This window comes from Oncorhynchus nerka, linkage group LG4 (genome assembly GCF_034236695.1).
Source record: "Oncorhynchus nerka isolate Pitt River linkage group LG4, Oner_Uvic_2.0, whole genome shotgun sequence".
Lineage (NCBI taxonomy): Eukaryota > Metazoa > Chordata > Actinopteri > Salmoniformes > Salmonidae > Oncorhynchus > Oncorhynchus nerka.
In genome coordinates this window covers 22,565,014-22,588,659 of record NC_088399.1, presented here as the reverse complement: position 1 = coordinate 22,588,659, position 23,646 = coordinate 22,565,014, and the positions used below count along the sequence as shown (strand labels likewise).

Here is a 23,646-nt window from a genome sequence, read left to right as displayed (position 1 = left end):
CAGTCAATTTGATTTGGAATCATTGATGGACAACAATATTCAATGCTTGTCACTGATTTTCAAGCCGATTTCAGTCAGGAAAAATTAAGACTTGTGTACTTGTTCCGCTGAAAAATACAACTCTATCGCAGGTTTAGGTTTTCAGAAAACTATGGCAGTTTTTCCTCTTAACTTTTTACCTGTCCTTTGCACCTTTAATATTTCTTTTGATCCTAACATACTCCCCAGACTATGCTGGTAACAAGCATACCCATAACATGATGCTGCCACCACAATACTCATTCACACCTGTAATGTGTGCCAATGGTGCTTCCACTAAGTATTACATATGGCAGGTCTGCCAGAGAACGTGTGACGAGGCGGAATTTTCCCAGCACTTTTCAATCAGGTGTGACTTTTTGATTTAGTTTAATAAAATATATTGACGATACGGGTTAAAAAGATGGAGCAAAGTGTGTCATTTTTTTTACCGATTTGCCTCATGATTTGACAGTTAGCTCACAATTGCTCTGTCCTTCACATCGGAGTCCTACTGCAGGCTCTGTGCATGTCTTGACCAATCCGATTCACGGAAATTGTAGGCCGGCACCACCGTAGTGAATGATAGAGAGCAGCGCCATTGAGGCGAGCTCCATTTTGAAGAAGCCAATTTTCCTCTTCATGATTGGATGAACCCTACTGATGACCCGGTTGGACATGACTCCAACAGGGTCATCAGAAGGGATCAGCTAATGAAGTTGATGTTGAGCACCTGAAGCATTCGCACAAGATATAAATACATGCATGAGACACATGCATACTTGCCGAGCTCATGCACGTGTTTGCATAGTTCTGCTTATGCTTCAGGTGATACTGGTAAAGTATGTTCAAATATAATTTTATTCAAAATTCTGGCTTGTAGAGGTCGTGAGAGAAAACTGTCCTGAACATGCATTTCTGCCCGACGTAGAATTCAATGTAATTTAATGTCAGGTCTCCAGGCAAGGGTGGAGCTGAATACCACTGACAATTCCACAGTTATGACGCCACATTTCATCCACCCACTCATGTTCCCTGGTACTAAATGTAGACTAGTTAGTTAAGCTACAACAGACATCCAACGTTGAAGAAAGGCTCTGCCTTTATTCAGCTTGTCTGCTTTTGGTGCCCAAAGGCGGACACCTTAATTCTTAAAAAACTACATTTTAAGAGGGGCTTCAGATGTTCAGAAGGATGGATTCCCAGAAGACCACACACATACACACAAATCCCGCGCCATGTGTTGTAAACTCCGGCACGAGCGTTCTGAAAATTATAGGACTGCTACAGCAATTTTTACAGAGCCCTAATAAGTAGTCGCAGCCTCTGGAATTCCTTGTTTGCCTTTTGTTTCAGATTTTGTTGTAGTTGTGCTGTAAAATGATAGCTTGATGTCTCATCATGATGCTTCCGCTGCTCTACCGTTCACTACATACTTCAGTCTGAGACTGCCATCATTAAAGTAGTTTGTGGTGATGTCACAATGAGAGCTGTTGTACGAAACAAAGTCATCAGCAATTGGATCATCTCTAACCAATCAGAGTATCAAAGCCAATTATTCATTTTCTAAATGTCGCTTTACCCACATGTTTTCTGACTCTGGCCCAATTAGGGGTGGACTGGGCAAGAAATCGGTCCAGGCATTTTGAACACACAGGCCAATTTCTTTTCCTCGAGACCTCCATACTGACCCATTTTTTTCCTCTTTTTTTTTTTGGGTTGGGCCCCCCATTATTAGTCATGATAATTATAATTTTGCACAAAAAAAACACTCTATCACATGGCCATTCCACCCTTGGGCCCAACCCATCAGTTTCTGGGACCAATCAGAATGGTTAGAATGTGTTTGTGTTCTAGAAATCGTCGGGGAGGTATTCATATCCAGATTCATTGCAGAGGATAAACTAACTGCCGTGGGTGTGGTATTGCGTTTGGGTAGCCAGGCAAGTAAAATTTGCCAATGGTTAAACATTTACTGGTGAATGTACTGTGTGGGATACAATTAGGCCTAGATCCTAGTGGCCTATTGTGTACTTCATATCTGATACATGCTTCAATCTCAGCGATGGGAACAGGGAAGTTGTAAATTGTGTGTGGTTGTGGCGAGTTCTTTGCCTCCTGCTGAAGTCAGAAACAGCAAGGTCTGGAGAAGGTAAAATCTGGTACGTGTATCTCCTCTTGAAGGTCAGCTCTCCTGGTCTAAAGTTCATGGAGACCAATGTTAGTGCTTCAGAGGCCTAGTATTTCTATGTTATGACTTCAGCCCTATTTCTCTTACTACCTGAATGCCTGAACAAGAAGCACTGCTCTGCTGCCCAGGCAATGGGGATAGAGCATTGCCCCAGGGTGTTCCAAACACTCATGTGTGCTTTCCGACATGCTTTCTCTCTAAAAAGCATGTGTTAATGTTGCAAATAATGGTGTATTACAACCAGATGCTCAGTGCTTTGATAGGATGGAATGACAACCAGACACTAGTTGTAGTTTAGATTCCAGTTACAACCAAACAGAACTCTACAGGTGTGAGCTGGGAATGAAGGCTAGAAGTGGTAAAGCTGGTAGTGAGTTCAGTGTCCCTGGCTGTCATGTTAAACTCAAGTTAGGATGGGATGTGCACTGTCCTCTCTCCTTTGTCCTGTGGTGACATCTCTGTTGTCATTTGTAGAACAAGTGCATCTTAACTTCTTGTTGTAGGCCTAGTAGAAGGAACATGATGCGAGCAGAGTTCAGCCATTTATTGGTGTGTTATTACACTGATTGCTGTTAAATGGCTATGTGACAGACGGGGAAGGAGTGGTGGGGCACCACATGGTGCTTGTCAGGCTCAGCTCTTGGTGTTTTCAGCCTAAGCACAGAGAGGAAGGAAGTGATATTTCAGGAAGTGTAGTCACCGTCACAGTCAAGCTGTGTTTCTGAACCACTCGAGAAGAACATCACTGGAGATAGTTATAGGCCTTCCTGTGATGTGACGCTCTCAGCTTTTTTTTTCTGTGGGTCTTGAGGAGAAAAGGCAGGGAAATACCAAAATAGCCTACGCTTAATTGCATTCTAGGTTAAATAATGCGTTTAGCATCATTAGAGAGTGTTCCATTTTGCTATTAGTGGTACATTGCTGTTCAGTCACTCTTTTCGGTTTAATTTTGAATCAGTCTTAGCTGAAATCTGTTTTTAGCTATCGCTTCATTTTAACAATGCAGCAACTCGCCAATGCTTTCCGAATGGTTGTGAGAGTGACTTTTGAGGCAGAATGAGCTGTAGCTCTACACCGTATGTGGTAATTCCAGTCATTTTTTCCTTACATCAAATGGACACCTTTGTGTGTGTGTGTGTGTGTGATTCACTATGAGTGAGTAATACCAGTAATATACTACCAATGGGTTAAGATAACAGATTTAAAGTTATTGCATTCCATCATAGTGATTATAGATAATAGTCTACCTCCATGTAATGATACTGGGGATGAATGTTGTCATGTCTAAATTAAAAGCAATAGGTTCCTGGCTAGTGTGAGCTCATCATCTCATCCCTTTAGTTAGTGATGTCATCCATAGGCGACTCCTACACTGCACTGCCAGTCACTGAAGTAAAGGGAGTATCAGTTAGTCATTTTATTGGAAAAGCCATTCGCTTCTCTCCTCTTGCATGAGGCTGACTTAAGAGAGAAACAGATTTCTATTGACCTGCAAACTTGCATTTTCCACTTGACATAGAGAGGAGAGAGTATTGAACAGTCTAGACCAAACACAGAGAGTTGACCCGGTAAATCTAAACCACATTCTATTAGGTCTCTGTTATATTTGGACAAATCCTTTCTCTCAGCCTTGCAGTTCCAAATTCCGTGTTACACAGTCGGCCGAGTTGTTTCTCATTGGTATTCTTGATGATTCAAAAAGGAGTATGGCCTATGACAAAAATAGGTCATATTACTCTTACCTGTTAACTTGGTATGTTTTGTTCTGTTGTGAATATTATTTTTTTTTTTTTTTTAGCTGGTACTAAATATAGTCCCACTGGTTCCATATTTCATGTGAAGGCCTAATTTTGTAGATTATTCTTTGGTCCAGAGGGCATGTAGTCTGTCCTCAGGTGGCTGTGTTTATCTTCCAGTCCAGCAGGAGGCATAAACTAGGGATGCACGATATATCGCTGAACATATCAGAATCGGACGATATTATCTAAAAATGCCAACATTGATATTGGCCGATGTCTAGTTTAACGCCGATGTGCAAAACCGATGTCAAAGCTGACGTGCATACCTATATAATGTAGGTACATGACGTAATGATGCCAAGGAAAAGTTTGCGCTACACGTGCAACACAGCATTCCTAACCTAGCCTGTGTCTGCTGTGTGGATTGAGCAGTCAACAAGTCGAGCAGTCATTTGAAAGAGTAAGAACATTTCAGCGAGACAACAAAGGCAAAATCCATTAATGCCAAGATAATGGAATTCATTGCCCTTGACAATCAATTGTTCTCTGTCGTGGGTGATGTTGGCTTTTGCCGACTGGTCGAACACCAGTACACACTACCAAGTGAGCTATTGTTCAGATGTTGCCCTACCGGAGTTGCACAGTAATAGCGCCACTGCTATTAGCTTCACGACATACATACTATGGAACGCTGCTTGGGTCTTTGCATGTCAAAAGATATACAGTAGCACGGTCAAAGCTGTACGAAGAAGTCTGCAAACAAGCAAATACTGGCCACGAACGATGTGTTTGCAATACCACGTTGGTAATAAAGCATAATTTGTTAGACCGCAACTTCTGGGGTAGCTAGCTTTAGTTTGGTACCTAGCTAGCACCAATACAACCAGCCTGAAAACAATTACCAGTAGGAACTGCAGTCATTTTCATTATTCTTAGCAATGATTTAGGAATCCTTGTGAGTAAGTATTAGCTAGGTTGCCACTTGTTGTTCGCCTATTGAAATTGAACTTCAGTTCATGAAAATAAATAGCTAGCCAGCTACTTAACCCTGTTGCCTCAAAGCTAACGTTATAAGCAGCCAGCTGGCTTCATCTGGCTAGTGAGGCGCGATTGTCATTTTGCTATGTTTTTGGGGAAGAACATTGTTTGCATCCATGAGCTGGCTAGCTTTTTTTATGACCAGCACTGTAGGTGCACGAGACAACTTTACCAGCATCATAGCATACGTATTGATGAATCGTTGTGACATATGAAATACAAGTGATAGTGTAATCGATGTCTAATAACTACGTAAAAAATGAATGAACGTGTAAAATTATCATGTGACGTGCAGTCATATTCAGGTCCTGATTGGTCAACAAGCTTATATGACACGTCAAATAGTGTTGTTTAACGTGTATCTTTTTCGACACGCAAAGACCCAAACGGCGTTCCATAGAAAATACTCAAATAAGGGCCTCCTGGGTGGCGCAGTGGTCTAGGGCACTGCAGTGCTAGCTGTGCCACTAGAGACTCTGGGTTCGAGCCCAGGCTCTGTCGCAGTCCGGGTTAGGGAGGGTTTTGCCGGTAGGGATATCCTTGTCTCATCGAGCACTAGCAACTCCTGTGGCGGGCCGGGCGCAGTGTACGCTAACCAGGTCTCCAGGTGCACAGTGTTTCCTCTGACACATTGGTGCGGATTGGATGCGTTGTGTGTTAAGAAGCAGTGCGGCTTGGTTGGGTTGTGTTTCGGAGGACGCATGGCTTTCGACCTTCATCTCTCCCGAGCCCGTACGGGAGTTGTAGACAAGATAGTAACTACTAACAATTGGAGAAAAGGGGTAAACCCCCCAAAAGAACTGAAAAGACCCAAATGGCGTTCCATGAAATCCTGTTTGAGAATGAAATGACTCACCAAATGCACAACGAAACAGCACAGCAAGTAAGTGAAATAAATGAATGAACGTGTAAAATTATCATGTGACGTGCAGTCATATTCAGGTCCTGATTGGTCAACAAGCTTATATGACACGTCAATGCCAACAAAATAACTTTTTGGTGTGTGTGTGTAACCTTTATTTAACTAGGCAAGTCAGTTAAGAACAAATTCTTATTTACAATGAAGGCCTACTTTAAAACAAATGGAACACGCCCCAAATGGAATAGCCCAAACAGTTCAGTTAGGATGTTACATACCTACATTTAGAAATTAGGTGAAAGTTGGAACTGTCACCCTTGGCCATAAAAATCAGGGGTTAAGGGTCACAGGTCATGCTGTTGATGGTAGTCAATGTCATTATCCACATGACATGTTTGTATAGGGATATTTACATTTTTGTTCTTGACCTAGGCCTACACTCTTAGAAAAAATAGTTCCAAAACTGTTTTTTAGCTGACCCCATATGAGAACCCTTTTTGGGTTCCATGTAGAACACTCTGTGGAAATGGTTCTACCTGGAACCACAAAGGGTTCTTTGATCGGGACAGCTGGAGATCCCTTTTAGGTTCTAAATGCCACTGAAGGAGATGGCTGCCGTTTTTCGATCCCGGAAACAAATGTGCAATTGTGTATGTTTTTTAGCGTTATTTGTAAGTTATTTTGTACATAATGTTTCTGCCACCGTGTCTTAAAAAAGACGACAGATCTCTAAGCTATTTCATCTGGAAATGTGACTCTGGGATGGAATTACATGGGGCATCAGCCAGGGTTAACCTTTCTTCTGGTCTGCAAGCCCCAGGAGAATGTCATAATGGAGTTGAAGTTGAACCTCTTATATGATAAGATCGTCACTTAGATTATTAAAGGAAGAAAGACAATTAAATAAGGAGAGAAATTCCCCAAAACAAGTGCACATACACTGTGTGTACATAACATTAGGAATACATGACATTGACTGACCTGGTGAATCCAGGTGAAGGCTATGATCCCTTATTGATGTCACCTGTTAAATCCACTTCAATCATGTAGATGAAGGGGAGACAAAATATTTAAGTGCCTTTGAACGGTGTATGGTAGTAGGTGCCAGGTACACCAGTTTAAGTGTGTCAAGAACTGCAACGCTGCTGAGTTTTTCACAAACATTCTGTTTCCCCGTGTGTATAAAGAATGTTCCATCACCCAATGGACATCCAGCCAACGGGAGGCCAGTGGTCGAAAATGGGTCATTGATGAAAGAGGACAAAGGAGGCTGGCACGAGTTGTGCAGAGCAACAGACAGGCTACAGTTAGTCAACTGACATCCCAGTACAGCATTGGTACCCAAAGACCCATGAAAGAATGCACATCTCGTCGTACCTTGACACGAATGGGGTATGGCAGCCGACGACCTTAGACTTCCACTTCTTTCAGCAAAAAACAATAAACTGTAGTTGGAGTCGGCTAAGGAAAGAAAACACTGGACACTGGAGAATATGAAAAACATTGCCTCGTCTGATGAATCCTGGTTCCTGCTGTTTCAAGCTGATGGGAGGACTAAGGTATGGAGAAAACCACGAGTACATGCATCCATCATGCCACATGTCAACATTGCAGGCTGGTGGTGGTGGTGTGATGGCGTGTGGTGTGTTTTCATGGCACACATTGGGCCCCTTGTTAAAAGTGGAGCAATGTTTGAATGCCACAGGATATCTGAGCATCATTGCCAAACAGGTGCATCCCTTCTTGGCAGCAGGATAATGCCCCATGCCAGAAGGCTAGGAATGGTTCCACCAACATGACAGTGAATTCAGCTTACTGCAGTGTCACCAGATGCACCCAGTCACCAGATCTCAATCCAATTGAGCATCTGTGGGATGAGATGGAACGAGCTATTCGGAGTAGAAATCCACTACCAGCCAACTTGACACAACTGTGGGAACCATTGGAGTCGACATCCCTGTGGAAAGCTTTCGACACCTTGTAGAGTCCACATGGACCAGCATCCCTGTGGAAAGCTTTCGACACCTTGTAGAGTCCACATGGACCAGCATCCCTGTGGAAAGCTTTCGACACCTTGTAGAGTCCACATGGACCAGCATCCCTGTGGAAAGCTTTCGACACCTTGTAGAGTCCACATGGACCAGCATCCCTGTGGAAAGCTTTCGACACCTTGTAGAGTCCACATGGACCAGCATCCCTGTGGAAAGCTTTCGACACCTTGTAGAGTCCACATGGACCAGCATCCCTGTGGAAAGCTTTCGACACCTTGTAGAGTCAACATGGACCAGCATCCCTGTGGAAAGCTTTCGACACCTTGTAGAGTCCACGCCCCAAAGAGTGGAGGCTGTTCTGAGGGCAAAAAAGTGGGGGACTCAATATTAGGAAGGAGTTTTGAGTGTTTTGTAGTTCCACTGTGTATATAATGCCGTAACATGGCAACCAGCCAGGTGATGTATTTTCCATGTCAGATTGAGCCCTAGACATTTAGATTCCCATAATCTTAATAAGCTTTCTTAATTCAGTTACACACTAAATGGATCGTAGCAAGGAGTCCATATACATACTACACAATTCACTTTAGTACTCAATCCTATACTGCTCAATCTCAGCTCTGAAAGGGGAAATAGGACAGTAACCGTTAGTGGTCGTTACTTTTAACACACCTTTTTCACTTCTCTTAGGAATTTGGTCAGGCGCGGTATGAGAAAGAGACAGACAAACACATACAGACAGATACTCACATTTATACTCACACATTCCTATACGCAGACTGAGGGAGCCCCATTTCTGACGGGCCTGCCGATGGAGTCAGGGAGGGCAACACTGCTCAAAGAGCAGCAACTGAAGGTAAGTTTTGGCTGAAACACTACTCCACATTGATCGAACACGACAGATGTCTATTCCATTTTGGTTCAACATCATTTCATTGTAAATGACGTGGACACAACAAGGCTTGTACGATATACCGTTTACTTAGTATTTCAAAATACCAATGGTATGATTTTCCATATCGCCTTGCGGGGGTGCATGCTAAGCCACTGCTTTTAACAAAGTTAAGTATTGCTCTAAGAAACCTCATGAACCTCATTGTTTGTTTGAACGACACTCATGCATCGATAGTTGTAATAGAGGTAGTGCCGAGCTGTTGTCGGGTAAGTTAGTCTGTGCTGTACTGAGCTGTGAACGGGCCGAGGGTTTTAGAGTTTTCACTCTGGTTTCCTGAGTTCCTTTTCCCTTGCCTGGCCCTGGAGTCCCCCAGCATCCCCTGTCCTGGCCCCCCTGTTCCCCATCCTGGCCCCGCTGATCCCTGCCATGGCTCCCCTGTGGTTCACTTTACATTCAGGGCACTTCTGGGGCTGAAACCTGAGCCTGCTTGTTTTCTCTCCGTGAGTGTGCGGGGGCGGAGATAGTCTAATATTAAGTCTACAACCCCTTCCTCTTGTTGTCACAGGGGTCTCCATTCTCCGCTTCCTCCTCTTCACTACTCCTTCACCCACCTGCCGAGTGGCAGTGTTATTGTTTCCCCCTCCCCTTCCTCTCTGACTCCCTCTCTGACCTCCCCAGGAGGCCTACAGAGCGTTGAGTAGGTTCACCTCTGATCTGCGTGTTCCACATTACTCCAAGGAGGAAATTAGAAAAGAAAGAGAGGAGTGTTGGAGATAGGGAGAACCACATTTCTCCACAGGAGAGGAGAACAAGGGACAAGGAGAAAGAGAGTGTTGAGAGGGAAAAAGGAGGTCTGTGATTGAGTGTTGAGATATGCAGGAAAAGGGTAGCAGCAGCCTAATGATTTGCATGATATTATGGGTCCTTTTCATATGACGTCTGCCTTTCTGTCATTGGGTGGTTTCACTGGAGTTGCCTCCTCTTTCTCATTCGTTCCTCTATAGGGAACTGCTCTCCTGAAACCGGTAGCCATCTCAACGACGCCAGGCTATAAAAGTGAAACTTCTCCACAACGTTTCTAAGACTAATAGCAGAACCTTGACTCTACGATACAATAGGGTTCTGTTTCAGGTCTACCGCTGACACAGCTTGTTAAGACAGGTGTCAGAGTGTCTGGTCTTCTGCTGAGTTGGAGAGGGTATACTGTTGTTGAGGAGCCATACTGAGATTGTTTGAAGCTACAGGCTTGTGTTGAGGAACTAACCAATAGTTAATTGAACTGAAACATTCACAGCAGATTTCCCCTGAACTAATCAGTGATTTACACCTACACACGATGAGCCTTGATCAGAAGCAAACAGGGTGAAGTCAGAAGAAGTGAGAGTGCTACTAGTTTTTCTCTGAAGCAGAAGTTGCTCCTGGGCTCACATGCTGAATATTGTCTCTCACGCACCACCCGTGTTCCTTAGCAACCTAAAAAAGGAACTGAATAAATATTTATCAGATTTTACATCGAATGACAGTGAAAACACACAAACAAAGCAAACTCTTGACTTACAGATTGAAAAGTTGAGATTTACAGATGTTTATTGGAGAGTAAGAATTGAAGATGTTTTCATGCAAGTCGTGTGTTTGTGTGTGTCGTATGAGAACAGGATTTCCTTCAATGTTTCAACTAATCTCTACGTCAGACCACAGAATGTTCTCTCTGTCTCGGTCTGTCTCTCTCTTTCTCTCTCTGTCTTAGTTCAAGCCACACTGGGCTGGGCGGGGTGTGGAGGAACTAGTCCCGTCTCCATGGGTAACAGTTTGTGACACGTGCCATACTCGGATCTTACAATTAGCTTTTTCCCCTGTCTGACAATGATAAGATTATGGCATGTGCCCCACTTGCCAGATCCCTCCTTGAGATCATCCATCTAGTGTTTATGAGCCTGGACCTCTGTGTCTGCCTTAGGCCTGAGGGGAAGACCGTTTCAGTCCATGTACTGATCTGGTTCAGTATCCCTCTCATGTTTGATTGCGTGTTCAATTGGTCTTCCCTCAAGTGATGAGTCAGTACAGGCTAATACTTTTCAGGGTTGATATCTGGGATCTGACATATGTCAGAGAGAGTGAATATTGTTAGCAATGAAATAATTATTGAATCATTGCAGGTTGAATGTTGAGACAACACACTTGAGATCCCATATCCAAAGCCAACTCATCCCTGCACTGTATGTAGGCTATAATGATGTGTGTTTTTTAAATTATAAATAGCCTAGATTGATGTGTATTGGGTACAGCCATCATGTGTGACCACTCCTGACTCGTCATTGATTTTGCTCTCTCTACTGGTGAAGGCGAATGATTGGCTGATTGCTTCAGTCAGTTCTAGTGCGAGTCTCCAACAGTGACAATTGCCTCAAGGTAAATCTATTCATTCTCCTGCTGTCAGGTGTTCTATAAGAGCCTGACAGGTCTTTGCCTTTGGATGACAGAGAGACCGCTAGCATCACTTCTCACTTACAAATGTAGTCAGATGGCCATGAAAAGCCAATTATGGTCATTCATCTGTGATTTTCTCCAGTCTAAATTTTTCGCATCACCTAGCTAACACAAAGAAGAAGAACACCCTCTCACTTTAATTAGGCCCTGTTCCATGTTTCTTCCTTGTAAACTTTTGCATTATTTCCGCTTTACTTAAGTCAGGTTTCACTACTGTTCTCTCTGTGACCTCAACCAGAGCCACCAGTAGGGAACTGTGAAATGGACTGGCCAGCTAATGTCAGCATTACATCTGGTGAATTGATCACCTTTTCTCTGTGATTTTAAAACAGGGTGGTATAGAGTAAAGTGCTGGTTGTTGTAGCTCTGCTATAAACAGACTGCCAGTGCTGGTCTCAATCTTCTCATTAGCAACCCTTTTGAGAGAAATATTGGAACAGAGTTACAAATGAGCTCAACATCTTCTGGAGTCTAATAAATATGAAATGAACAGTGTGCCTATCAGCCTGTCTGTTCTCTCAGCCTGTCTGCATTTCAGCCTGTCTGTTTGCTCATATCTCCACCATTAGGTATTGTTCCTGTTGCTTCCTCACCCTTGACAGCACTTCATTACGCCTGGTGTTGTGTGGATGTTTCCTTTTCGGAGGAAACAGGACCATTGATTGGTCCCCTGGAAGGAGGAACTGTTGTTTCTTTGGCGTTGGCTTGGAGGGAAGCCAATACATGTTGTGCTGGAGGGGAAATGTACATTAGAAACAGGAAGTTGTTGTGATGCCCTGATAGTTCTGCATCAAGTTCTATCCTGCAGTGTTTCCAGAAATGTACTGTGAAGGATGATAGCGAAAAGAGAGAAAATTAAACCAGACCAGGCATGATATCTATCATAAATCTGTCCACCACCATGTGCTCCCTCCCCAGTGATCTAGAATGCAGGGAAACGGTCGAAAAGCTATTGGCGCACCTCCAAACACAAATTAGACTCAAGGGCCAGATACTTGCTAAAAGTCACTCTGGACAAATGTCTGTGTAAAGGGTTCTACGGCTAGAAGGCACATCTAGCGTGCCACTGATTTCACAGTACAAGTCTTTTATATAAAAAAATATATAACATGCCTACCAGATGTGCTTGTATGAAAGAGTGAGGACTCTGTACTTTGGAAGGCAGGTGAATTTAATGGCCATTTGATGTGAAGTGATTCAGGGATTTAATGATTTGGCCCAGGCCTATTTCTTGTTTCAGTTCATCTTCATTGTCTGCTAAGTATCCTCCCAGTTCTCTGCTGCCAATGACTGGAACGAATTCCCTCACTAACTTTAAGCATAAGCTGTCAGAGCAGCTTACCGATCATTGCACCTGTACACAGCTCATCTGTAAATAGCCCACCCAACTACCTCATCCCCATACCGTTATTTTTTTGTTTTGCTCCTTTGCACCCCAGTATCTCTATTTGCACACTCATCTTCTGCACATTTATCACTCCAGTGTTTAATTGCTAAATTGTCATTATTTCGCCACTATGGCCTATTTATTGCCTCACCTCCCTAATCTCACTACATTTGCACACACTGTTTATAGATGTTTCTATTGTGTTATTGACTGTACGTTTGTTTATTCCATGTGTAACTCTGTTGTTTGTGTCGCACTGCGTTGCTTTATCTTGGCCAGGTCGCAGTTGTAAATGACTTGTTCTCAACTGGCCTACCTGGTTAAATAAAGGTGAATAAATGATAATAAAAGTAGCTGTGTGAGAATGAACCATATCCTTTTAGGTAGATCCAGCCTCCATTGCTTCCCCGCTCTCTCTCTTTTTTTTCCCCTCTTTCTTTCTCTCTTTCAATTCAAGGACTGTATTGGCATGGGAAACAAATGTTAACATTGCCAAAGCAAGTGAAATGGATAAACAAAATTGAAATAAACAATAAAAAGTGAACAGTAAATATTACACTCACACAAGCTCTCTCTCTCTCTCTCATTAGGTCTCTTTTCCTCCTTCCCCCTCTCCTTCTTTCTCTCCATTACTCCTCTTTCAAGACTGCAACTGACACAGATCTAATGCTCTGATGAACTAAATAGATAGTGTGTGTGGTTCTGGGGGTTCACTAAAGGCTCATGGGGGAGGTTTTTAGTGAGGAAAAGTGGGTTAATTCTGTCTAAAACTCCCCTCATCCTTAAATTAATTAGATTAATGCTCAATTTTTGCATAAAAATGTATAACCAGATGTCAGTCCGTGTTAGATTGTAAAGCAGTGTAGAACACACCCCAAGACACAGCCAACATCCATTTCCACAATGGTTTACTCTTTGACACATACCCATGAATGCAGCTAGTCTTCAAATGGCCATATGGAAGTACAGTAGAGTTTGACCACACTGCTGCCCTATGTACATAGAGTCATGGAACACTGGTCATTTTAATAATGTTTACATACTGTTTTACCCACTTTATATGTATATACTGTATTCTAGTCAAGGCTCATCCAATATAATGACTGCTGTACACACCTTTTCTGTTCATAAACAGTCCATACTGTCTTTACACACCATTATATGTATATATATTTATATACATTACAGTGGGGCAAAAAAGTATTTAGTCAGCCACCAATTGTGCAAGTTCTCCCACTTAAAAAGATGAGAGAGGCCTGTACTTTTCATCATAGGTACACTTCAACTATGACAGACAGAATGAGAAAAAAAATCCAGAAAATCACATTGTAGGATTTTTAATGAATTTATTTGCAAATTATGGTGGAAAATAAGTATTTGGTCAATAACAAAAGTTTATCTCAATACTTATATACCCTTTGTTGGCAATGACAGAGGTCAAACGTTTTCTATTAACACAAGCATCTTGCTGCAGATAACTTCTGCAAATCTGTGTACGTGACCAATACACTTTGACTTGAACATGCCATAGTGACAGCCAGGAGGCAGAGCAGTATGCAACTAAAACAAAACTCCTTTATTTGGTGGTTAGATGACTGGTGATTTAAGAGAATATCTTTATTCATGGACCGGTACATGGCTGATAAACAGAAATGTCTCGACTGAATTGAACTTCTCTCTCTGTGCGTGTGCGAGAAAGAGTTGCTTCTTCACGTGGTCTAAATCAGCAGAAAAGCAACTGGAAATATGAGCTTTAGGACGTGTCCTATATACATGTATATATTAAGAGAGAGAGTAGCCTACAGATGTAGGATCTTAATTTGAGCCAGTTTACTATATCAGGAAAATAATCCTATAGCAACAGGAAATGTGAATTATTATGTGGATTATAATTAATGGACATTTTTGTAAGAAAAAAATCAAGTCTGGAATTTTAAAGTGGAAATTACAAACTGCAGAAGCCTTTTTAACCCTAAAATAAACTACGTTTGCAATTTCATTCATCGCAGGAAATTTCTCCTTGAACAGGGTGATTTTAAATGAAGATCCTACATCTGTAGCTACCCTGGTCTTGTAAACTTAGCACAGAGTAATGCTATACTGCCCCATCTCAACACCTTAACCTTTATGGCTGCAATGGCCATTTCTTTCTGTGTTTATGCCCATACAGACCATGTGGTTATGGCTGTTCCGTGCTGCTACGTGATGTAGAGAGAGGTATTATGCCGTTAGTTGAATATTTAATTACTTTGTTGGAGTGTTGACTTAATAAAAACATGGGGACAGACACCATACACTGTTGTGTTAACCTGGACAGTGAGTGCATCTCTACTTGAAATGAACTCAGCAAAAAAAAGACATGTCCTCTTACTGTCAATTGTGTTTATTTTAAGCTAACTTAACATGTGTATATATTTGTATGAACATAACAAGATTTAACAACTGAGACATGAACTGAACAGTTTCCACAAACGTGAGTAACAGAAATTGAATAATGTGTCCCTGAACAAAGGGGGGTCAAAATCAAATGTAACAGTCAGAATATTGTGTGGCCACTAGCTGCATTAAGTACTGCAGTGCATCTCCTCCTCATGGACTGAGAGAATGACCCTAGCCCTCTCCCTCCGATCCAACAGGTCCCAGAAATGTTTAATGGGATTGAGATCCGGGCACTTCGCTAGCCATGGCAGAACACTGACATTCCTGTCTTGCAGGAAATCACGCACAGAACGAGCAGTATGGCTGGTGGCATTGTCATGCTGGAGGGTCATGTCAGGATGAGTCTGCAGGAAGGGTACCACATGAGGGAGGAGGATGTCTTCCCTGTAACGCACAGTGTTGAGTTTGCCTGCAATGACTACAAGCTCAGTCCGATGATGCTGTGACACACCACCCACCACCCATCAATCCCGCTCCAGAGTACAGGCCTCGGTGTAACTCTCATTCCTTCAATGATAAACACGAATCCGACCAGCACCCCTGGTGAGACAAAACTGCGACTCGTCAGAGAAGAGCACTTTTTGCCATTCATGTCTGGTCCAGTGACGGTGGGTGTGTGCCCATAGGCAACGTTGTTGCCGGTGATGTCTGGTGAGGACCTGCCTTACAACAGGCCTACAAGCCCTCAGTCCAGCCTCTCTCAGCCTATTGCGGACAGTCTGAGCACTGATGGAGGGATTGTGCGTTCCTGGTGTAACTCGGGCAGTTGTTGTTGCCATCCTGTACCTGTCCCGCAGGTGTGATGTTCGGATGTACCGATCTTGTGCAGGTGTTGTGACACGTGGTCTGCCACTGCGAGGACGAGCAGCTGTCCATCCTGTCCCCCTGTAGTGCTGTCTTGGGCGTCTCACATACGGCAATTTATTGCCTTGGCCACATCTGCGATCCTCATGCCTCCTTGCAGCATGCCTAAGGTACGTTCACGCAGATGAGCAGGGACCCTGCTCACCCCTTTTCAGTCAGTAGAATTCAGCATGCAACATTTTCACAAAAACAAGAAAAGCATTCAAATAAAATCATTTACCTTTGAAGAACTTTAGATGTTTTCAATGAGGAGACTCTCAGTTGGATAGCAAATGTTCAGTTTTTCCAAAAAGATTATTTGTGTAGGAGAAATCGCTCCGTTTTGTTCATCACGTTTGGCTACGAAAGAAACCTGTATCCAGGAGTGTAATTATCGCCGCAAGCTCATTAGCATAACACAACGTTAACTATTCATGAAAATCGCAAATGAAATGAAATAAATATATTAGCTCTCAAGCTTAGCCTTTTGTTAACACTGTCATCTCAGATGTTCAAAATATGCTTTTGAACCATAGCTAAACAAACATTTGTGTAAGAGTATTGATAGCTAGCATACCATTAAGCCTAGCATTCAGCATGCAACATTTTCACAAAAACAAGAAAAGCATTCAAATAAAATCATTTACCTTTGAAGAACTTCAGATGTTTTCAATGAGGAGACTCTCAGTTAGATAGAAAATGTTCAGTTTTTCCCAAAATATTATTTGTGTAGGACAAATCGCTCCGTTTTGTTCATCACGTTTGGGTAAGAAAAAACCCAAAAATTAAGTCATTACAACGCAAACTTTTTTCCAAATTAACTCCATAATATCGACAGAAACATGGCAAAAGTTGTTTAGAATCAATCCTCAAGGTGTTTTTCACATATCTATCGACGATAAATCATTCGTGGCAGTTGACTTTCTCCTCTGAAGAAAATGGAACGTGCATGGACCTGACGGAGGACACCGGGCGGACACCTGGTAAATGTGTAGTCTCTTATGGTCAATCTTCCAATGATATGCCTACAAATACGTCACAATGCTGCAGACACCTTGGGGAAACGATAGAAAGGGCAGGCTCATTCCTGGCGCATTCACAGCCATATAAGGAGACATTGGAACACAGGGCATTCAAAATCTGGACCATTTCCTGTATGAAATTTCATCTTGGTTTCGCCTGTAGTATTAGTTCTGGGGCACTCACAGATAATATCTTTACAGTTTTGGAAACGTCAGAGTTTTGTCTTTCCAAAGCTGTCAATTACATGCATACTCGAGCATCTTGTCGTGACAAAATATCTTGTTTAAAACGGGAACGTTTTTTATCCAAAAATTCAAAGAGCGCCCCCTATCTCGAAGAAGTTAAACAAGCATGGGAAACAGTTTAAACCCTTTACAATGAATATCTGTAAAGTTATTTACATTTTTAAGAATTATCGTTCAAAGACAGGGTCCTGAAAAAGGGATGTTTCTTTTTGTTGAGTTTACATGCATTATAGGCAATCTGAGCCCCCCATCGTTCGGTGTATGTACGGTGCCTGGAATGAGGTTGGCATGAGGTGGATTCTTACTAGTGTGTGATTTGATCCTTGCTCAATGGGATATTTATAAACAGAGGGCTCAAGTCTGGTCAGTGGTTACAAATCCTGTATATGTCAGAGATTTCACCAGGTGCTATTTTAACCAGCTGCACGACAACAAATCCTTTTGTTATATGCATATTAAATGTATACACTTGACACGTCACTGTAGCACATAGCTGAAATGAAGGTTTTCCTCGCCCGCTGCGGTCTGGGTCTTCATGGGCCTGGCGTTAGTGGCCTTGGAGAAGGATTGAGTCATGCGCCAGACGGGCTGCTTCTGAAATTAAATAGAAAATGTCATTTTCAATTTAATTGAATATTCAATTTCAATAGTTATATATTCAGTTACAATATGGTAGATATTGCATTCATTGTTTATGTATCAAGCATACAAACTATAATTTAAATGATAATATTCAACTTCTTAGATGCATTCAGATTCAGTTTTCAAATTCAGTTCTCTAAATTAAATTTAAAACCAGAGATCCTGGTACTTTGCCAGCCAGGAAAGGTAGAATAGAACAGATATAATCAAATGCTCTCTGTGGTAAACAGAAGCTTCTGGCAGTTTCTGAAACCAATGTATCTAGTTGAATAACTTGTGTAAACACCAGGTGGTAAGGGTAGGCAACAACACATCTGCCATGTTGATCCTCAACACGGGGGGCCCCTCAGGGGTGCGTGCTTAGTCCCCTCCTGTACTCCCTGTTCACCCACGACTCAAACACCATCATTAAAGTTTGCTGACGACACAACAGTGGTAGGCCTGATCACCGACAACGATGAGACAGACTATAGGGAGGAGGTCAGAGAGCAAGACTGAGGAGCTGATCGTGGACTACAGGAAAAGGAGGGCCCGAACACACCCCCATTCACATCGACGGGGCTGTAGTGGAGCGGGTCGAGAGATTTTCAAGTTCCTTGCTGTCCACATCATCAATAAACTATGGTCCAAACACACCAAGACAGTCGTGAAGACGGCACGACAATGCCTCTTCCCCCCCAGGAGACTGAATTTTTTTATTTAAACAAAACATTTAAAAAAATTAAAATTAATTTTACCCCCCAATTTCGTGGTATCCAATTGTTTTAGTAGCCACTATCTTGTCTCATCGCTACAACTCCCGGGAGAGACGAAGGTCGAAAGTCATGCGTCCTCCGATACACAACCCAACCAAGCCACACTGCTTCTTAACACAGCGCGCATCCAACCCGGAAGCCAGGCGCACCAATGTGTCGGAGGAAACACCGTGCACCTGGCAACCTTGGTTAGCGCGCACTGCGCCCGGCCCGCCACAGGAGTCGCTGGTGCGCGATGAGACAAGGATATCCCTACCGGCCAAACCCTCCCTAACCTGGACGATGCTAGGCCAATTGTGCGTCGCCCCACGGACCTCGCGGTCGCGGCCGGTTACGACAGAGCCTGGGCGCGAACCTAGAGTCTCTGGTGGCACAGCTGGCACTGCAGTACAGCGAGGAGACTGAAAAGATTTGGCATAGGTCCCCAGATCCTCCAAAAGTTCTACAGCTGCACCATTGAGACAATCCTGGCTGGTTGAATCATCGGCTGAAATGGCAACTGCTCTGTATGCGACCGTAAGGCGCTACAGAGGGTAGTGTGTACTGCCCAATACATCACTGGGGCCAAGGTAGAAATGAGCAAATATTTCTCTTTTTTTATAAAAAGTATTTAAAAAACTCAGCCTACCTTAGGCTTTCCGAAAGTATGCTACAAGAGAATGAATTGACAAGAAAAGGAGAGAGAGACAGATAGGCAATAGTATGAAATTGACAATCATTAAAATATAAAGAAATGCATGCAGCATGTCCATAGTCTATTTATCAGCATTGATTAGTCCATTAATTGAGGTGACGAACAGGTTTGACTCAACATTGACCAACATTTTAGAGGGTTTGACTAACTGAACAGTGGTGTGATTTTACAGTGTAATCTCTGAGATAAAGAAATATGCAATCTACATTAGGCCTTTATGTCACTAAGGCAAATGTTTGTGGTGATACTCACTGGTCTAGTGGACAAGTTTGTGTGTGTGTGCACAAACTTGTGTACCGTGTGTCCTTGCATTTGTGAGGATATGCAGTTTGTGTGTGTGTCTGTCCCCTCGGCCCAGGGGTTACTGACTTCTCCTGTAGAGAGTATTGTTCCCACCCAGTCCGCTGGACAAAGACTGTGCTCGGGACCCGGGTCAGCATCTCCCACTAAATATTTGTCCTTGTGGTCGGATGCCCACTCTCGTGAGACACACTGAAGAAATGCATTGACATATTGACATACACAGGGCTCAGAGGAAACCGATATTTTGCTCCATTGTGTGCTGTAGTTTATTAGACAGGCCAGGTCCAGAGCTTCTGTTGGTGCATGTACTGTAGACTTGCTAGCAGCGATGGGATATTCATTGGGGGGGGTTAATGACTAATGAGTCTGTCCTACACTACCAACCAACCAATTAGGGATATTTTGTGCATCAGAGAATCTCAATGAGAGAGAGTCTTAGAATGACCTCATTGAAAACCCCCTCTCACCTCTCACTTCTGTTAAATAGATATGACATTTAGACTACAGGAGATCAAAAATAATGCTGTATTACAAAATTACTTTTCCCCTGTTAGTAAAACAGTGATAATATTGCTATACTGACCTGTGGTCCTCACCTTTGGCTCTGTATGTTTCATTTACTAGATAATGAGTTGGATGTTTACCAACAAGTGCCAACAGGATAGCTTCTAGGCTACATCATGTGACTTGGTGCACATAGGTCCAGTTCTGTAACTCAGCATCAAGCTGTGGGGAGCTTCCTCAAGATGCTCCCTCCTGATCTATTATGTCATACATAGAAACCAAATCTCTCTAATCAGCCTAATATTTGATACTACTGTAGCCTATGTGATAGTTTTCAGTGGAACTACTTATTCCTTCCTTATAACAAGGACACAGAGTTTGTCTCTGTCCATGTGAACTGACCAGGAAAACCTCTGTGACGTAGTTAGGCCTATAGCCAAGGAAAACTTCTGGGCCCTAGTTAGGCATATAGCCGCGGCATTTTACCTTGTCAGGTCACATGGTCAGGAAAATCACCTCTTAGCCCTCCCTACACATAACATCTGGTCCACACTTCTATTCTACTATTATGTAAAGGATCACTGACTGAGACAATTACTTCTAAGCCCTCTTTAGCTATTGTCATTTTCCTCCTCTTTAAACACCCAGCAGAACATCTGTGTCCTCTGTTCCCCCCCACTCCTCTGTTGGGACATCTGGTGTCCCTCTCTCCACGTTTCCTGTGGTGGAATGGTATTTCTGGAGGAACAGTGGGAGACAGCTTTTTAATGTGTTCTGTCTGTCTGCATTATAGTAATACTGGTGGTATACCGCAAAGAGACTCCTAAAATAATTTGCTACATACAATTTATAGAATTTCCCTTGTGAAGAAAACGTTTAGGCCAGATGATGAGTATAAGATACGTTTGAAACCATGATGCTTTGAAAAAACACTCCTATTTAGGGTATTTCTGTGATTATGCGGTAATATGCTGACTATGTTTAGGCTTATCTTTAGCACCTGATCGGTGTGTGCATGTATACCAGCAGCATACCACCCTGCATACCACTGCTGGCTTGCTTCTGAAGCTAAGCAGGGTTGGTCCTGGTCAGTTCCTGGATGGGAGACCAGATGCTACTGGAAGTGGTGTTGGAGGGCCAGTAGGAGGCACTCTTTCCTCTGGTCTAAAAAAATATCCCAATGCCCCAGGGCAGCGATTGGGGACACTGCCCTGTGTAGTGCCGTCTTTCAGATGGGATGTTAAATGGGTGTCCTGACTCTATGAGGTCATTAAAGATCCCATGGCACTTATTGTAAGAGTAGGGGTGTTAACCCCAGTGTCCTGGCTAAATTCCCAATCTGGCCCTCAAACCATCAGTCACCTAATAATCCCCAGTTTACAATTGGCTCATTCCTCCTCTCCCCTGTAACTATTCCCCAGGTCGTTGCTGAAAATGAGAACGTGTTCTCAGTCAACTTACCTGGTAAAATAATGGATAAATAAATAATGTGATTTACAGAAACATGTAGGTCCATGACTCTTGCTCATTTGGACAACTACTTAACGGTCTATTAGATTAGGGCTGCCCTCGACTAAAAAAACATATTTGTTGACCGAAAGTCATCTGTTCTTTTGGTTTGATGAAATAAGACAAATGCCTCAAGTGGGTACAAGAGATCTAGATAACGAGAAGAAAAAAACTTTACCTGACCCAACTGTTCTCCTCCCGCTCGTGCTGGCTTTCACAGATTCTGCCATTACTCTCCTGAAGATGCCGGTAATAGGCTACACGAGGAGTCCGCAACCTTTCTCATGTGGAATGCCAATTTACCTTACTCTTTCTACCGATCTGCGTGCCAGCTATGGTTTTCATATGTACATTACCATAACAGTTTTATTTCATTTATAATAATGTCTTCGTATCTCAAAATCATTGTCATGTGGTTAATCAAAATTCTATCCTAATCTAAATGAAAATGATACAAACCTAAAAAGTAACTTCTAATGCCATCGCCAACTATCTAAAAATAGCCTACATAAAGCCAACAAATAAAAACATTGCAGCTTGCAGATAGAAAATATCCTGATTTTAAAATATCCTATATATCACATTGGCTACACATGGTCTGTCTGCAACAAACTTGAAACATTGTATCAACTGTTAACTTGGGTCTGGCACGAAGCTTGCACTGGCAAACTTGCAACATTGTAGAAAATATTCTGGGCCCTAAGAGTTTCCCGTGCCAGTGAACTCGGGCTTGGGCAGGAGCTCACCGGAGCTGAGTACCGGCACCTCTAATTTTCAACTGCTTGAGCTCCTGTTCCTTTTATAGAATATTAGCTCTAAAGTATTGTGGAGCTCCTGCACCTAAAAATTAACAGTACCAAAACAACATTACTTTGAGAAGCTCCACAGGTCATTAGTGGTGGTGAGTTAAGCCAATCAGAATTTTTTATTTTTTATTTATTTCACCTTTTTTCAACCAGGTAAGCTAGTTGAGAACAAGTTCTCATTTACAACTGTGACCTGGTCAAGATCAAGCAAAGCAGTGCGACAGAAACAACAACACAGAGTTACACATGGAATAACTTGTTATGGCTGCAATCCCCCTATCGGGATAAGTGTCATCAACAACCGCTGAATAGCATAGCGCTACATTCAATAAATATTACTACAAATATTTAAATTCATGAAATCACAAGTACAATATAGGAAAACACAGCTTAGCCTTTTGTTAAAAACCTCTTGCAACTAGGGGGCACTATTTTCATTTTTGTAAAAATAACATTCCCAAAGTAAACCGCCTGTTTCTCAGGACCAGATGCTAGAATATGCATATAATTGACAGCTTAGGGTAGAAAACACTCTAAAGTTTCCAAAACTGTCAAAATATTGTCTGTGAGTATAACAGAACTGATATTGCAGGCGAAACCCTGAGGAAAATCAAAACAGGAAGTGGCTTCTATTTTGAAAACTCAATGTTCCATAGCCCCCCCTTTGCTGGATTTAAAGGGATATGAACCAGATTCCTTCTCCAATCGCTTCCTCAAGGAGTCAAGTCTTCAGACATAGTTTCAGGCTTTTATTTTGAAAAATTAGCTAGAACGATAACATCGCGTCAAGTGGTCACATGAGTTTTGCTCGCGCAACAGAGTTTGGATAGGTATTGCTTTTCCCTCTCCTACTGTGAAAGACATTTGCGGTTTATATATTATTGATTATATATTTTAAAAACAACCTGAGGATTGATTATAAAAAATGTTTGACATGTTTCTGTGGACATTATGGAAACTATTATGATTAACTACGATTAATTTGATTGCTTTTCTGATTTTCGTGACCAAGCTTCCTGATGCTAAGTGTACTTCATGTTTTGTCGTCCGATCGATAAACTTACACAAACGCTTGGATTGCTTTCGCTGTAAAGCATAATTTCAAAATCAGAAAAGCAATCAAATGAATCGTTTACCTTTGATCTTTGGATGTTTTCACTCATGAGACTCCCAGTTACACAACAAATGTTCCTTTTGTTCCATAAAGATTATTTTTACATCCAAAATACCTCCGTTTGTTTGTCTCGTTATGTTCAGAAATCTACAGGAAAGAGCGGT

General features: G+C 42.4%; 1 protein-coding gene across 16 annotated transcripts in view; it reads left to right on the top strand.

The window, feature by feature from the left end:
* Nucleotides 1–23,646, top strand: part of LOC115120520 (formin-binding protein 1-like) — a 114,533-nt gene that overhangs the window by 1,814 nt on the left and 89,073 nt on the right. For 3 of the 16 annotated variants that reach the window (XM_029649564.2, XM_029649568.2, XM_029649515.2), the window contains exon 1: nucleotides 8,580–8,692. The exons of 1 other annotated variant lie outside the window; for it this stretch is intronic. In XM_029649564.2, the coding sequence (XP_029505424.1) occupies nucleotides 8,648–8,692 (45 nt within the window). In that variant the 5' untranslated portion in view covers nucleotides 8,580–8,647. Of the gene's footprint in view, nucleotides 1–8,570; nucleotides 8,693–23,646 lie in introns of those variants that run through there. 12 more of the 16 variants (XM_065017355.1, XM_065017357.1, XM_065017359.1 and 9 more) reach the window with 9 other exon arrangements.